The following is a 16,763-nucleotide window of genomic DNA, read 5'->3' as shown; positions in this document are numbered from 1 at the left end:
CCACCTGCTGGATGAGAGGGCATAAATGTCACTGCTTGAAAACTTTAAACTCCTAAGCTACTTTGCAATCAATGCTCTCCAACTTCCATCATACTTGCACTACATTGTCAGTTTTTCCACAAAGAAATTTAAATCTTTTACTTAACCAAAATGGTAACTAAAATAGAAATTACACTCATTAAAACGATGTCTGTACTGAACGTTGTCCTTGGAAGGAAAAGTCTCCCTTGCTTGTAAAAATCCCACTAAAAGACAGCAATAAGGAAAAGGAAACCATTGTAAACATTACCATTTATTCAGCTGTAATGCATTTTATGCATCAATATAAAACTGGTTTTGAAATACAAGGACAAACATTGAGCTGTTAAAACTGTCACAATGATCTGATCGGGGCACGTGTAGAAAAAAGTATGAAGCCAAGGCAACAAGTGGGAAAGGAATTAAAACTTTGTACAGTTAAGAGCCCTTCAGCTCAGCTTTAAAGATTGAGAAATAAAAAGGGTAGGGGAAGAACAACCAGCATTCAACGTCTCCTGCAAGCAGGAACCTTTTTATTCACAAACATGTCTGAACCTGAAAACATGGAGAGGGTAAGGTTCTGTAGAAATAAGAGCTGTGCGTCATCTGGCTGGGGGGGGAGACAAGTGAGAAGACCTCTGCCGAGCACAGAGCCGGCCTCTGAACAAGCAGGCCGCCTCTGTGCCGGCATCACCGACTTCAGGTGAAAGGAAGGTGGAGTGCAACAGAGAGTGCCCTGGTCAGATCAGATCTTTTACAAAATAAAAAAAAAGGGGGTAAGGTTGAAGCAGTCCAGTGCAAGAGAGAGAGAGAAAGAGATGGAGACACTTCTATCTCATGAAGTTTCCACCTCCGATCTCTCTCTTGTATCTGTTGGTGAGGTGGTCGGCCTGCAGCGTGAGCTTGGACAGCACGCCAAACAGTCCCCTGAGGTGATAATGAAACTGATGCTCCAGGTCCGCGTTGTCCTCCACGGGCAGCTCCCCCTTCACCGGGGGCTGCTGCTGCTCCTCCTGCTTCACGGCGATCTCCAGGAAGCTGGCCCCGCTGCTCATCTCCCGCTTCAGCAGGCCCCACTCCATGTCGTTCTTGATGGACTTGAGGAGCAGGTAGTGCTCGTACATGTCCCTCTGCTTGTTGCTGGCGACCTGGGCCTCCTCCTCGTCGTCGTTGTTGTTGTTGTTGGCCTGCTCCTCCAGCGGGACGTCTCGGAGCAGGCTGGGCACCATGATGGTCTCGTCCATGTTGTTGGCGGCTGCGATGAAGCGGTGCATGACGTTGAGGAGGGAGTGCTTGTTGCTGGCCGGGTCGTTGCTGATTTGCATCATAATGAGGGCTTTAGGTAAGTAAGGCTTTAGCTGCAGAGTGGTTTAATAGGGACTGACCTGCAGAGAGAAAAGGCGTGATTACAATCAGGACATGTACAGCAGTGGAGACCTGAGCAAAAACTTCACATACAAAAACACAGCTTAGATAACATCAAGCTTTATACTCGGGAAATAAAAAGACTCATCCCCATATCTTTTTTAAAAAAATCATTGAATATTCCTGTAAAACTCCCTCATGACCTTGACTCATTTCCCCCATAAATAATAAGGCTGTTAAGCCGGGAATAAAGAGGAAGCAGACTGACCTGAAGCTGCAGAAACCCTGAGAATGATCTTTGATGGCCGTTTTGGTAGCAAGTCTCGCCAGGAACCGGACAAACACCGCCGGGAAGGAAAGATGAAGGTTTCCTCGGCTGTCTGGACGCTTTAGCCCCGGTTTTATACCCGGAACACCGGCTGAAAAAAATAAAACAAATCAAAAGTCCGCCCCGTTTCACTTCCCCGCGGAGGCCATTGGAGCGCAGGAGGAATGTGGGCGGAGCCCCGCAGCTTCTGATCCGCGGCTGACCAATCAGAGAGGCGATTAGAGCCGTCAGTCAGGCGTGTTTGCTCAGGGCTTGGCTGCCGTTTCCTGCAGCCTGGATACGTCTCTGCGCTGCCAGGCCGTTTCAGCCTGAGGGCAGCCGGAATAATACCGGTCTGCCCGGCTAGGCCACCGGGAAACCCTGAGAGTTTTGGGATTAATCCGTTTAATTCAGGCTCGGCATTGTTTTTCTGGTTTTCACCCATTTTCTTCTCTCCGCATCCGCGTCGTTGCGCAACGCTGCCCCCTGCTGGCTGAGTGTCACCACTTCACCTCACATGAACTGCGCTTATAGGGTCATTAAATGTCACCCATTAACAGGTTAGACATCATATATATATATATATATATATATATATATATATATATATATATATATATATATATATATATATATATATATATATATATATATATAAACCCAATCAGCTGAGGGAAATGTTGGTCTTACCTGAAGGTTTGAGACTGAAACTGGTCAGATTTGCCAGCAGGCACAACTCAGGTGAGTTTAATCCAGGGGTGTCCAAACTTTTCGGCTTGAGGGCCGACATTATCAGGTCAGAAATACTCAAAAGCCAAAAAACGAACAAAATTTAAAAATAACAAAGAAATGTATATATTGTGGTTTCTTTTTTCTTACCTACTGTACAATACATGATCATTTAAATTAAACAAATTAGTCCGATTTTCTGTAGTAAAAGGGACGTGTAAATCACTGTAGTTCTAAAGTTTAAAACAGGTTTGTTCATTTGCTGTATTAAAAGATATTCACCCAGTTTGCATTTTTTTTAGGCTCAGTTGAAAACTAACAGCATTCTTTTTGGTCTAGCAAGATAAGAACAGGACTTGGGTCAGAATTCCTTTTGAAAAGACTTGCTGTATTTAGTTAATTTTAACAAATCAATTCAAGACGGATTTTAGCGCACCACGTTCTACATTTGATTTAAAGATCCCGGCGAGATGTAGTCCTATTTACTATGACATTAAAGAAAATGTAAGAAGTCTGGTTATTAAAAGATGAATACCTTGAGTTGTACCTAACATTTTCACTTGTATGATCTTAACCTTCTTTAATAATTTTTCCCTAGTTGAAAATAAAAAGTTTCAATCTGCATCAGCCATTGTGCTGGTCTTTAATGAAATGTAGTTGGGGGGGGGGGGGGCGGCACACACAGTCAACCCAAGGGCCACAAAAGGCCCCCGGGCCGCACTTTGGACACGCCTGGTCTTTCAGGTGAAAGTAACATTTTGAATTTCCTGTGAAAACTAAGGTGCCAGAATCTGGAGGAAGAGTGGAGTTTTAACGCTACTATGTAATTATTTTCTGAGACAGAATGTTTGTGTGTTTTGATTTTTAGTGATATTCAAATACACTTAGAAGAAGCTGAATATGTTTTCTTTAATAAAAGTCAGCTTAAACACAGTTAAATAAGGCAACTTTATCTGCACAATAGTGCTTGGGCCTTCAGGCAGTTTTTTTTTCTTCTTGCAAATAGCCTCAAACTCTTGAGTTTCTGCACGTTCAGCTACATGAATCTATGACTAAGTTTGCTTTGCCAGCATTCAAGCATCTCTAAAGCGTTTAGCTTATAGTTAACAGACTAGGAAACACAGGTTGGCAGGTTCCCTTATTTTGTGTATAAAAAAACAAAATTAAAATGTTGTCAGAATACATAACATATATTCATTCAACTCAATTTTATTTAAATGGCACCAATTCATGATACATGTCATCTCAAAGCACTTTACAAAGTCAAATTAAATCAGATTATACAGACAGATTGGTCGAAAGGTTTCCTCTTTAAGGAAACCCTGCAGATTGCATCAAGTCTTGACTAAGCAGCATTCACTCCTCCTGAAAGAACGTAGAGCCACAGGGAGAGTCGACTGCATTGTTGATGGCTTTGCAGCAATCCCTCATAATGAGCAAGCATGAAGCGACAGTGGAGAGGAAAACCCACCTTTAACGAGAATGAAAAACCTCCAGCAGAACCAGCCTCAGTGTGAACGGTATATATATATATATATATATATATATATATATATATATATATATATATATATATTTGACAAAAACATTAAAAGCGATACACTGGAATATAAATCCACTCATCATCTATCCTTGCCACGTCACGAGGGGCTGATGTCCATCTCCAGTGGTCATTGGATGAGAGGCGGGGTCGCCAGTCCAACACAGAGACACACAGGACTAACACACACACATCTAAGGGTAATCCAGAGACCAATTAACCAATTAACCAATTAACGGTCTTGCTTGTGGACTGAGGGAGGAAGGCAGAGTACCCAGAGAGAACCCACGCTTACACAGGGAGAACATGCAAACTATGCAGAAAGACCCGAGGCCGGGATTCAAATCCAGGACCTTCTTGCTGCAAGGCAACGTTTAACGTTTTAACAATTCTGCTTTCACACAGCATAACACACTTAATTATGCAACACTACAGTTTCACACATTTCTGCCAATGCACACCCACCCTGACGGTTCTGCTCCTGTTTATTATGCCAACATGAAGGCAGAGGGAAATCTCCAAGGTACCGAGACGCTTAGACAGGACAGGAAAAACAGGCTGGGGGCTTCTCCCTCATTCCATGGGAAAAAGGTCATGAATCCCGTCAAAAAGTTTTTTCCGGATAAAATCTGGATCAAATGTTCCCAGGAGTCATATTTTCTCACCATCTGACGGCTGCAGAGGGTTTTCTGAGCTGGCAGTATTTTCAACATGGAATCTGGTACATCATGTTTCTGATGCATCATTACTGTAACACTCCTGTATGGCTGTGACTTCCTTTATTTATTTTCTCTTATTTATTAATGCATTTAAACACATGTATATATTTTATAGTAGTGGTAATTATCATTTTGTGGGGGAGAGGATGCGAAGGCTGTTCATTGTCAGATTGTGTCTGTCTAACCTTTGGATAAACATTAAACATTTAAGGAAAACCGAGATTTAAAAAAATAAAAATTTCTACTTTCACATACATATTTACAATTATCTGAATTTGTTGGTTGAGTATCATTTTGTCAATGACTCTTGCTGTAAACGTGTGAAATTGTAACAGCTTGTTTTCGTTCATGAACATTTTTTCCCAGGATTTGCTTTAACAGATAATTTAGTATTTATAAAACAAGCCTTTGACACCTTATCTTTTAAAAACAAGCACTCTGGGCATTTTTGTGCATAAAACCTTGCCTGTTTATTAATGGCCGCAGCTTCTAATTGGTCTGGGTGGTAAAAGGGCAGCTTTTTTATTTCTGAACCCAGTTTGATTATTTAAAGAAATGTTTGCCTCTTCTCAAAAAAAGATGTTTAAAGGAGTTTTATGCTGCCGTGTGGGAAAGCTTTTTATTAAGCAGCTGAAAATCCTTCTCTTCAAATGAACCTCTATTGAAGATGCTCAACTGAGGAGCCATAGGTTCAACTGGAAAACGAGAAAAAGCAGAATTAAAATGCCTGTTTATTTATTTTTGAGCCTATATTTATCCTGCATTCCTACAGAAGCTCCAAATACTGATAAAACGCTAAACTCAAGCTGTGGTGTGAGGATACCAAATAAGGGCTGTTTAAAAATAAAATCAGTGCACTGCAAAAACGGATCTTAACATAAGTAGAATCAAATCCTTGATTTGAGCAGGTAAATAATATTTTCTGCCAATGGGATGAGTATTTTGACCCCTAAAATAAGATACTTAGACATCCTGCACTTGAAATAAGATGGAGAGGAGTTGTTCCCTTTTTAAGTGCAGAAATCTTATTCCATTGGCAGATCTTATTTACCTGCTCAGATCAAGGACAAATACACTTATTTTAAGAGAGTATTACTTATTTTAGTTCAGTTTTTGCAGTGTAAAAACTAATTTAACCAGAAACATTCAGTTTAACTTTTTAAATCTATCAGAAAGTGGATAAAATATTCTTCTTTTTCATTACCTCTGGAGACCTGAAAAAAAAAAAAAAAAAAAAAAAAAAAAAAAAAAAAATCACATTTTGCATGAAATCCTTCAAAAGACTAATTTCTTAGTTGCGTTTTTTAAAGCCAAGCCCTTATCAGCCATCTTATACAACAATGTTATATTTTAAATGCAGTTATTAAGCCAACTCTAATAAACATTAAACTTTACAGTAGAGAAACTAAGTTGTTCAGTTGGTATTTTTGATGAACGAGGCTCTGACTGTTTTTCCTTTGTCTCCTTTTTTCCAGGAGCAAACTGTGAAACAGACACATTCTGAGACCAGACGCCGTCAAAGATACAAGAGTTCATCTTTATTTTTATTTTTTATTATTTTTATTTCTTCCACATGCATCCAAAGAAAGACACGAACACTGAAGGCAGTAAAACGGAGTGGTCTGAGACGCTGGAGTCGGCACATAATTGGCTTTCAACGGTACTGGCCCACAGACCGTTTAAGGCTGGTTTACGTAACATCATCACAGAGCAGTGACATCATCCAGCTCTCTGCCCCCCCCCCCCCCCCCGGTCACTTTCACATGTAAAGACACAAGTGGTGCTACATCAAGCTTATTAACGACAGATAAGGCAGCTGCAGGACTGGAAACACAAATATGGACAACTTAAAGGAAAACCTAACTACATAATAACAGCTAAACTTAAAGAAACTCCCTTTTTTTTTTTTTTTATTTAAACCAATGAGTAACAAATCTTTAATATGTTTAGGTCCCTTTTGGTTTTGGTCAAACAGCACCGCAGATGTCGCCCCTTTAACGCGTTCACTTTCTGCCCAGTGAGACGGTAAAAGCAAAACCTGTCGATTTTGCTCCCTAAAATGACACCAACACACACATAACATTAAAATCTGAGCTCGGTTTGGACCTGACCCACAGCCACCTGCAAAACAAAGAGGACAAAAAGGTGAAATAAAATGAATGCTTAAAAAAAAAAAACGAGGGTAAAGTGGTGGAGCGCAGGCTGAAGCCAGTCCGAGCCTTACCTGTGGAGGGGGAGCGTTAGACCATCTCGTACTGGTTGTTGGTTATGTAGCGAGACAAGCAGCAGGCCAGGAAGATCCCGATGACCTGAGGGGATCAGAGGAGCCGTCAAACCCAGCATTAAGCCGCAGAATACAGAAAACTATAACAAAGGTGACGCTTCGGATAAATAATTACAAAGTTAATAAAACCTGCTGCCTGCGCAACACTCAACTTTAACCCTCCTGCTGCGAATTTACAACCCGATGGCTGATTATGAACTTTATAGTCGACTGATAGCGCCGCTACTGTGCTGACCTAATTATTCTGTGCGAAGGAGCAGAAGCGCTTTAGTTATTTTTACTAGAATCTCCCCTTTTGTCACTTTGTAGCATCACTTGGTGTCCGTTTGCTGCCTTTTACATTTCTCACCGCCGCCATCAGATGTTTTATCTTGCTTAGTTCAGGCTGTGAAAACATCCCGTCCTCCTGTCCAGAGGATTTCTGCGTTTGATTACTTCGCTCAGACGTTTCAGTTCAAACTAATTTGATTAAATCAAAGATAAACCGACATTTAAAGGTTTTCAAATGTTGATTTGCTTCCCAAACCAAGCCGATCCAGCGTGGAAGAATAATGAAGCTCTAAACCTAATAACTGGCTATTAGAGCCACATTGGAGGGGGTTTAATCATTGGTCTTTGACTAGACCACTCCAAACCCTGTTTTTTTAGGCATTCAGAGGTGAACAGTGTGTTCTTCCTATTAAAGCTAACTTTATACTCGCTGAAGATGGGGAGAGTCAAAGCCGCTTAACAAGTTTACCTGCACCGCCGTAAAATGGCCCGGAGGTTTCAGGCGGCTCAGTTTTGTTAAACGCTCTGTTGTTACCGTTTATTCTGTGACTGAAACATCATACGCAAAATACCGGCAGCCTCTCCAACGAGTTCATTGGCCAAGCCTGTGGGTGCAAACAAGATTTTAGGTTTCTGTTTCCATCGCCAGCAGCGTAAATAAAGTGTAAAACAACGACGCCTTCAGCTTTTATTTAGTAAGGCAACGTTTTTTTTTTTTTAAATCTTTAATTAAAGAGCTACATGGGCTTCACAGACAGGCCGTCTCCCCAATCTTCACGTCTTTCTGTGTACAACGGGTAAACATACCGTCTCCTACATCTCTAGCCGCCATAAACACATCTACTGTTCTTCAATAGACAACACTGTAAGTGTCACGTCAACCGTTTTCTCTCTTTTTACTGCATTTCTGCTTGTTTTGTGAATACTGCAACTACCTCCGTATCAAGTATTAATGTCTAAAGCGCTTCTATGGGGTCGCCCACAGAGTATAACACACCTTAAAGCTCTGATGCGTAACCCAAATAAGAGCTTAACGTTGTTAAAGCTGATGAAGTCGTCCAGCATCAGGCTGGAGGAGTTAAACCTTCAACTAAAAGCTGCGTTCTGGTGGCACAGCCCATGTTTCTGCACATTAATGGAGCGCTGCTGCTGCTCCAGGAACCTTTTCAGCAACCAGGGCGGTTTTCTCGAGTAGATTTACTTCCCCCTGTAGGTACCAGGACCAAATCACACAAACAAGTTCAAGCCCACCTGAAAAAAAACAAACAGGCTGGGACTAAAGCTGGAGCTGAGGGACGATAAAGCATTTCTTACCATCCTCAGCATTTTATTTTAGTGAACTCCTGGTTTTTACAGCTTCCAGTTCATATTCTGTTGACTTTAAATTAGACGATAAGTGTTCAGTAGTTCTAAGCCCAGCCACTCCTGCTGAACATCAGCATCATTCAAATACACTGAGGAAATTCAATAAAGTGAAAGTATTAAAGGAAAGGCAGACTTACGAGAAAGGAGCTTTTAACCCGTAGAACATTTTACAGCGATATTTGACTGAATGGAGCAGTCAGGCTTTAGTTATTAAAGATTTGTGGATTCTTATAAGTCTGTGTTCATTCATACTGAGAGCTTAATTGCAGTGAAATTGTCATGAATTAAATCTTTAGATAAGTGACTAATCCAGAGCGGAGCTTTTTCCACTCTCCGACTGCAACTACCTCCATGTAGCTGCGGTCCATTTTAAACCCTTTCTACCTTCAAATGTCCTCAGTTTGGGGATTTGAACCATAAAGACTATGAAAAAGTGTGAGATAAGTGAAATGTTGGTCTGATTTCTCATTTTAAAACAGCTTTCTGGGCTCAGCTGTGGCAGAGACCCGTTTCTCCAGATCACAGCAGCAGGACAAAGACAAACTTAGCATCAGGGGACGCAATCTAAACACATTCAGGAGCCCTAAAGTGAAAATGCACGCGATAAATGTCTTAGGTAGATTAAAATAAAAAGTTACGGGAGGTTAAATTAAAACAGTAACAACGCGGGTCAGAACTGAAGCAGAAATCACTGAACATCATCAGGTTTGAGGTAAAACTTTAAATCCCTCCTCAGGGGGGCGCTATGCTGTGAACGAGGCTTTAGCGCCACAGCCATTCAGCAACTTTTGGCTGAAACTAAAAATTAAAACTAAAAAAGGTGATTAAATGTCCTCTAACTGCATCAGCCAACATTACTGAGTCAGAATTTTTGTTTTTGACGTAACAAGTTTAAACTTAAACATTTTTCTTGGGACAGCATGTTCCACATGTTGTTTAACAAGTAAAATAATCCTTTAGAGCCGACTTAATCAATAAGAGTAAACTTTGAGCACTGATCAGCGGCACGTCGATCCAAACGGTGAGAACATGTCTCACTTAGACAAAAACAGGCTTAACTTTACTACTTGATTACCGTTTCCCTTTTCTTTTGATCTTGTGATCCTTTAAATAGTCTAAATAAAGCCGTTTGTGATGGAAATCAGTGAGTTGTCATAATAAAATGCTTCTGAGGCTAATTACAAAACTACAGAGGTTTCCACAGGAGACGTCCAATGATAAGAAGGTCTGAGAAAAAAAACAGGGAAAACTCCACCACGGGTAATTTGATGTTTTCAGTTTCTGATTTAGTCAGCAGGAGGCGTGCAGAGGTTTGTTTTTAAGGTCCAAACATTCAAGTTATACGTGACCTGATAGTTTTAAAGGCTACTGATCAAAGTGAATCCCATTAACGACCCGTGCCATTAGGGCTGGGTGACATGAACCAAAAATATCCTGATATTTTTAGGCTGAATGCCGATATATATATCGATATTTATCTCAATGTTTTTTTTTCCTCCACAAATTATTAAACGAATCTCTGAATTAAAGCTTTATCTCAAAATGTCTCAGGCACATTTTTTAACAAACAGCTGAAAAATAAACAGCTATAATGCATAAAAGTATAATTACAACACAATGTAGCCTATTGATGTAATTGATATAGTCTCATCTTATCTCTTTTTTAAAATCTCGATACATCGTCCAGACCTACTTGCTACGGTTAGTTAAGGAAGACTGAAAGGAAGATGGTTCCCACATCAGTAAAAAAAAAAAAAAAAAAGTCATATTGTTTATTAAGGAGATTAAACATACCTGGAAGAAAGCGATCCCAAAAGAGACCCCAGCAATAACTCCTAGGTTGGCTTCCATCGCGTTGGTCACCAGAGAAAAACAGCCCTAACAGAAAGAAAACAAACAACGTAAAGCTTCCATCGAACATTAAAGCGTCGCCAGGCTGTCCCGACTCACCGCCGTGTAAACTTCTGTCTTAGCCTTGTCCAGGTCTTTCAGGCTCTCCGGGGAACACTTGTCGCTTTTACAGCAGCTGGCAGGGATCCCGTTCTCTCGAAAGTAACCGGTCTGACTCCAGTCAGTGAAATTATTCTTGCCACAGCAATGCAGCTGGAAGAAAAGCAGAAAAATAACTTTATACAACAGAAACTGATCATAATTTTTAATTTTTTTTTTTAAACACGTGACGCAGCACTAACCTTCCTCTGGAGGGTGTCGACTGCAGCGCTCCTGCTGTCTGTGGCGTTGTACGACAACACTGCACTGCTGTAAGCGTCGCCGATTTTATCCTTGATCTGATGGAGTTAAATGGAAGAAAATTCAGGATTTTCACAGCTGAAAATTCAGGATTTCATAGGAAATTAGGGCTGGGCGATATGGATTTAAAAAATAAATCTCAGATTTTATCATACCAAATCCGATTAATCGATTTTTCCTCCTTTTTGTTTCATAAAATGAAATTAAAGAAATTATTTTAAAACCTTTGCTTTTTATGTCAAGCATTTCGTCAGGGAGTTGACCTGAATTCAAAGTGCAACTAAAAACAAGCTGTGAAACATGCAAAACATGAAGATGGTAGCCGTGCCATTATAAACAATGAAAATATAACAAAACATTTGCTGCTAGTGGTATTACACATTGAGCTGAGAACAGGCTTCACTGCACTTGTGAACTTCAAACTAAGTAAAAAAAAAAGAAGTAAATAAGTAAATGAAGTACCTCATATTATGGTAAAAAAAAGTTTCCACTTAATATTTTGACAATAATTTTGCCTAAACATATATTCAGCATCACATGCTGTTCTCTTCATGGAAAACCAATGAGTGTAATGGCAAAATAAAATCCAGATTTTCCAAAAATGAGATCTTAAAGAATTGTAAATTGTAATTAAATCACGTTTTCGTGCTTTACCTCATGCCTGAAGACGAAACCTGAAATTCCTGCCACAAGCTCAGCCAGGAAGACCAAGGTCAGAAACATGGCGTACTGAAAACCAGAGGAAAAGAGCGTTAACGCCCGAGCAGAGCGCTGAGACGGCAATGCTTGTCTGCTTCCTCACTCACCAGTTTGAGCATCCACGGGCTTCCTCTGCATGTAGCAAAGCAGCCAAACAGCCCGAAAATAACGATGATGGATCCGGTCCCGATCAGGACGTACGGCGCGTTGGTGCTCTCCTCAGAGATGAGGGAGAAGTAGGCCTCCAGGCTGACCTTCCCCCAGACCCCCACAGCCAGCAGGATCACCCCTGTGAACTAAGCAGACCACAAAAGTTTTAAGGGCTGTGAAACAGCGGTTACCAGAAACGGGGCCAAGTTTGGCATCTTGGTGCTAAATTTGTGTAAAATATTCAGGATCTGGGTTCAGAGTCCAAGTAAAATTAAAGAAATTATTAACTGAGTCTCTTTAACAAAAGAATATTTACAGCTTCCAGCATTTATTTTTCTGTAGAAATGCTCTGATCAAGACTTCCTGGTAAACACAGATTTCAAATTCTCTTTGAGCTGAACACTCAGATCCCCCCCCCCCCCTCCTCCAGGGATTATAACACAAAAAAAAAAAAAAAAAAAAAAAAAAAACCTGATAATGAAGGAATTTAAATAGCTGATCCCCAATCTTAATTTTTTTTTTTACACTCAAAAAGTTCAAAGAACTTCCTGCTGGTTGACGTTTATAGGCCGAAGTTCTGGTTCATTTTAAGGCATTTAGTCAATAAGGGAAAATATTTTTGGTATTTAACCAGCAGGATATGCACCTCTATTCAACATGTTTATGTTCTGCTCTTTCAGGTTTGGAGTGAATCGAAGCAAAAAATTAAATCTACTGATTAAAAACCACCACTCTGCTCACAGATGAAGTGACTACACTACACAAAAATAATAGTACTTTTGGGTGAAAGGATTTCTGAAAAGCTTACATTTCTATAGGTTTCAGGCTTTATACAGAGCAGACTTCACAGCGTACGTCTGAGCGCAATTTCATTGCAAAGCTCCGAATAAAATAATCAGAAGACAAAAAGGGAAACTTTATAAGTATTTCTATTAATATTGAGCCGAGTCAGAACAGCTGTGTGATTAACCTCAGACCACCAAGGTTGATTTCTCCCATCATGCAAAGCATCAATTTCGCTTCGAGCAACAAGCAGAACTTGATTTAATTGGTTGTTTACTCTGAGGGTTCTGTGACGTTGATCTAATCTGACAGGAATATCTGGGATCCTTTTATCGACCCGGAAAGCACAGGATCCAGGATGAAGAAAATAAAAACCATTTCCACCATCGATTTCCTCTGGCAGGTCTACGCCGTTCCCACGGGAACAAACGCTGAGGAGAAAGAGGGAAGGTCGTATTTCTCAGATAGGACACAACCAGGATGAGGTCACCTGCACACCAAGCTGTGCCTGATTTGTCCACCTGTGAGACGGTCAGGAACACACCTGGGAACGGCTCTAGCCTCGGCCTGCGGTTCGGCCGTCTCAGTGTTTTCATCGTTAAAGCGAGGAGCCATCGTTGGGAGCAGGGACAGCTTAAAAACAGCCGGCAGCAATAAAAGGAGCAGATAAAAAAGCGTAGAGCTGAACGCAGTCAGCAGCAGCTGGTCGTTTGAGCGGCACAAAGATCAACACTGGCCACAAAAACAAGCGCCTATCTTCCTCTAAAGACCAGGCTGGTTTTATTCTGTCTACACAAACACAGAAAAGTCAGTGTGGCCATAATGTATTCAAACCAACCCAACTGGACAATAAAAAGAGAAAATATTCAGGTTTATACCTACTTCAGCTTCCTTTTAGCAAACGGTACCAATCTTTAGCATTTTTTTTTGTTAAAAACATAAAGACCTGCAAAGTTAACATCATTATTCAACATAAAGAGGAAGGAGCCAATCTTCCAGTGACCCAACACTTGTTTATGCTCTCAATTTATTTCTCTTTTTACAAGTAAACCAGTTATGTCTCTCTAAAATGTCACAGTAATTTCAAAGTTAATGTGACTAAATGGAAGCTAGGGCTGGACTAATTTTTTTTGTTTAAATAAAAAAAATAAAAAAAAAAAAAAAAAAAAAAAAAAAAATTATATATATATATATATATATATATATATATATCTATATATCTATATATATATATATATATATATATATATATATATATATATATATATATATATATATATATATATAAAAAAGCATATTGATAAAATAGAAATCATATTGATCGATAGTTATCAACAAATTCAAAACATATTTTAAGTGCAGCCCTGGCCGTTTTATGCTGTTGCTTAGCAACTTATTTTTAGATACAGAATAAAAAAAAACACCGATTTTAAAATCATCCTTTAAGTCAACCAACGTTTTACCAAAACCGCAAGTCTTTTTTTAAAAACAAAGAACCCATGCTCTCTGAACTCTAAAGGGGGCGGGGCCTGGTTCCTGGGTCTGCGTTTGTGATTGGTTGGGAGGATGTAAATCACTGTATTATTAATCTACATGGCTAAAATGCATAAGGAAGTAAAACTTTTATTCTATTGAATATTTTATTGACCCTTTTTCCTTTCATTGATACACGTCTATCGGCTGATATATATCGTTATTGAATTATCGTCCAGCCCTACTGGAAGCGTTGCTGTCCTGGGGAAGGAAAACGGCCAAATCATGGCAACGCCATCTTTGTGTTTTGAGAACGGGACAAGCTTCCTGTACTTGGAGAGCCGATTTTCCTACATTTAAAAATTCTGTTTCCAAGTTCCAACTAAAGTGTTTATTCAGGGGCCACAATGAAAACAGGAGCTGTCTTCTGTAATGAGCTTGAGTAAACGACACAGAGCTAAAAGCTTCTCCTCTTGGACAGATCTTTAAAGCTCGACTGGTTGATTTTTTCCTCTACTTGTACACAAGACGATTCTGGTTCAGGAGTCTTTACCACACGGGCGCACTGAATTAGTTCAGACCCTAAAGAAGGAAGACGCACACCTACCCGATCTTCATGGTTTGCAAATACTCTAGGCATTAATCAACCTTTGACACTTGTGCTAATCAGACACAAAAACGCTTTAAGATGTTTCAACAAAACAAATAATCTGCAGCTGAACTTCGAGGCCCTGACAGATAGAGAAGCTCCTATCTCTGACGCTCAGAGTTATCTAATCCCTTACCCTGACATTATCCCATACTCTTGACATTTTAGGCCAACTAATATGTGACCAAATAATCAGATAGCTTAGAAAACATGTCAAGCACAAGTTATTTCCTTAGATCATAAAACTCTGCAGCTGTTGTTGTAAAACTATGTTCTTCTGCCCATCTCTCCATCCCCAACGCAAACTCTCATCTGTTTACACTTTGTTACCCAGGAAAACAAAAAGCAAGATTGTCTTTTAATTATTTTGGTAAGCTACTAAAATAACTGATAATCAGTTACTTAAAGGCTTTATTGAGGGCATCTCGCAAAATATTTTAAGATTAATGCAACACTTAAATTACCAATTATTCTGTTGGAGAATCCAATTTTAACTAATCAATGAAAGCTTGAATTTAGATTTTACCTAAAAAAAAAAAAAAAAAAAAACATCTTCGCCTGTTTTGCTAGTTGCTATAATGACATTTTTAAAAATTCAGGCCCCCCAAATAAGCAAAACTCACCTTTGATTGAATTTATTCTAAACAAGTCAATTGTTTTTTAGTTCCTTTTTTAAAAACAACTAATGTGATAGTTTAAAACATGCTGTTTTTTTGCCCTCCACAGCATTTGAACATTTGGTTTCAACTCAAATGAAAAGTACTAATTTTTGTTTAACTAAATTGATGCATATTTTCTGAAAAAAGGCTAAACAAACAAGAATTATAGGTTTGTTAGAAGCATTTCTAACTTCCGAACACACATAGAAACTCCTGACCAGTTTTTTGTCTGTTATGGTAATCTTTAAAAATGGAAAGAACGACAAAGCAGGAAACAAGGGAGGACACAAGAAAGGAAACCATAAAGAAAAGGGGGAAAGGGATAAAAGGAAAGGAAGGACACAAGAAAGAATGATTTAATGAAACCAAATGCTTTAAATAGAAATAACACAATGTATTTATTTTTTTAAAAAAAAGGAAAAGATCCATCCCCCCATTAAAGGCAATTTTGCATATTTATAAATGCTCTAATAATTCAATGGCCGACTTGGGGGAGAGGAATGTCCAATTTTATTTTACAACAATACTTTAAATGAGCTAATTGGTTAGCCGATAGCAAGCTTTAGACGTTAAGACTTTATGTAAAAGTTTAGGACTTTTTCCCCTGCAACGCGTTCATATTAAAAAGCCGCAGGTTTATACTTAATGCAAATATTGAGACAATAATATTTTAGTTTTCTGTGCAGCTGAGCAAAACACACGGGTTTTCGTTGTTAGCTGAAGCATTGACGCGTAACCAGGTGACCTCTGCGCCTTTAGTCCATCGATTATATGTTTTTTATGGCTGCTTTGCGAATTAACCGAGCATTTGAGCTGCATTGTGAGGGACGGGGAGTTGAAACCCCCCCGGTGGGCAGTTAGCTTCCGTTGGTTGTTAACGGCTAACCGTTGATAGCGCGAGCTCGAGCGTTTTCAAACGGTCGCGTTCCCAACAAACGTCACTGAACGCATTCAGCTCCAGCAGTGATTTTCCACCCGGCTGCCTCGGAGGCCGCTTTGAGCGTCGTCGTTGCTCTTTTATTCGCACCCACCATGATGTGAGAGAGGGGGGGGGGGCATTAGCGACTCATCCGGCGACTCACCCAGAAAATAAGGCTGTAGGAGATGAGAAAAGTCTTCAGGCAGGTAATCACGGGCTTCGTCTGAAGCCGCCGAGACGGAGGCGACATCCTGGAGTTTGGTGCTGGAGAATAAGAGACAAGGAGAAAGTGTATCTGTGGGGGGAGGTATTAAGTTGCCTTCTCTGCGTCCCGATCCCGAGATAGGTGAGGAAAAAACTTTTAGGATTGAGGGGAGAGGGGAAATGTCGTCACGAACCCGAGAAACACTTTCCTGAAGGGACACGCAGCGTCTCCCGGCCACGTGAAGCTAACAGTATCAACCCGACTATAAGCACACTAAACAGGAAGTGGCTGCCAAAATAAAAGCACCGAGTGAAGGAGGCTTTTCTGGCACGTTTGTTAGCACCAGGCTGAGTTAAAACCTCAGCCTCTCGCTTCAGAG

The 16,763-nt window shown here is 40.0% G+C and overlaps 2 protein-coding genes across 2 annotated transcripts; both read right to left on the bottom strand.

The window, feature by feature from the left end:
* Positions 1 to 279: 279 nt before the first annotated feature.
* Positions 280 to 1,786, bottom strand: mid1ip1l (MID1 interacting protein 1, like). Its single transcript, XM_012861826.3, has 2 exons — positions 1,652 to 1,786; positions 280 to 1,403 (listed from the first exon to the last, which is right to left on the bottom strand). Exon 2 carries the CDS (start codon positions 1,344 to 1,346, stop codon positions 849 to 851), a length of 498 nt encoding a protein of 165 aa, XP_012717280.1. The 5' UTR covers positions 1,347 to 1,403; positions 1,652 to 1,786; the 3' UTR covers positions 280 to 848.
* Positions 1,787 to 6,236: 4,450 nt separating this feature from the next.
* On the bottom strand, positions 6,237 to 16,691 carry tspan7 (tetraspanin 7). The gene is made up of 9 exons (XM_036127329.1): positions 16,578 to 16,691; positions 16,343 to 16,443; positions 11,654 to 11,842; positions 11,502 to 11,576; positions 10,790 to 10,885; positions 10,548 to 10,700; positions 10,392 to 10,475; positions 6,903 to 6,987; positions 6,237 to 6,799 (listed from the first exon to the last, which is right to left on the bottom strand). Exons 2-8 carry the CDS (start codon positions 16,427 to 16,429, stop codon positions 6,919 to 6,921), a joined length of 753 nt encoding a protein of 250 aa, XP_035983222.1. The 5' UTR covers positions 16,430 to 16,443; positions 16,578 to 16,691; the 3' UTR covers positions 6,237 to 6,799; positions 6,903 to 6,918.
* Positions 16,692 to 16,763: the final 72 nt, after the last annotated feature.

Source organism: Fundulus heteroclitus, chromosome 23, assembly GCF_011125445.2.
Source record: "Fundulus heteroclitus isolate FHET01 chromosome 23, MU-UCD_Fhet_4.1, whole genome shotgun sequence".
Classification (NCBI taxonomy): Eukaryota; Metazoa; Chordata; class Actinopteri; order Cyprinodontiformes; family Fundulidae; genus Fundulus; species Fundulus heteroclitus.
Note: the sequence above shows the minus strand (reverse complement) of the source record. Positions and strands in the feature narration are given on the sequence as shown.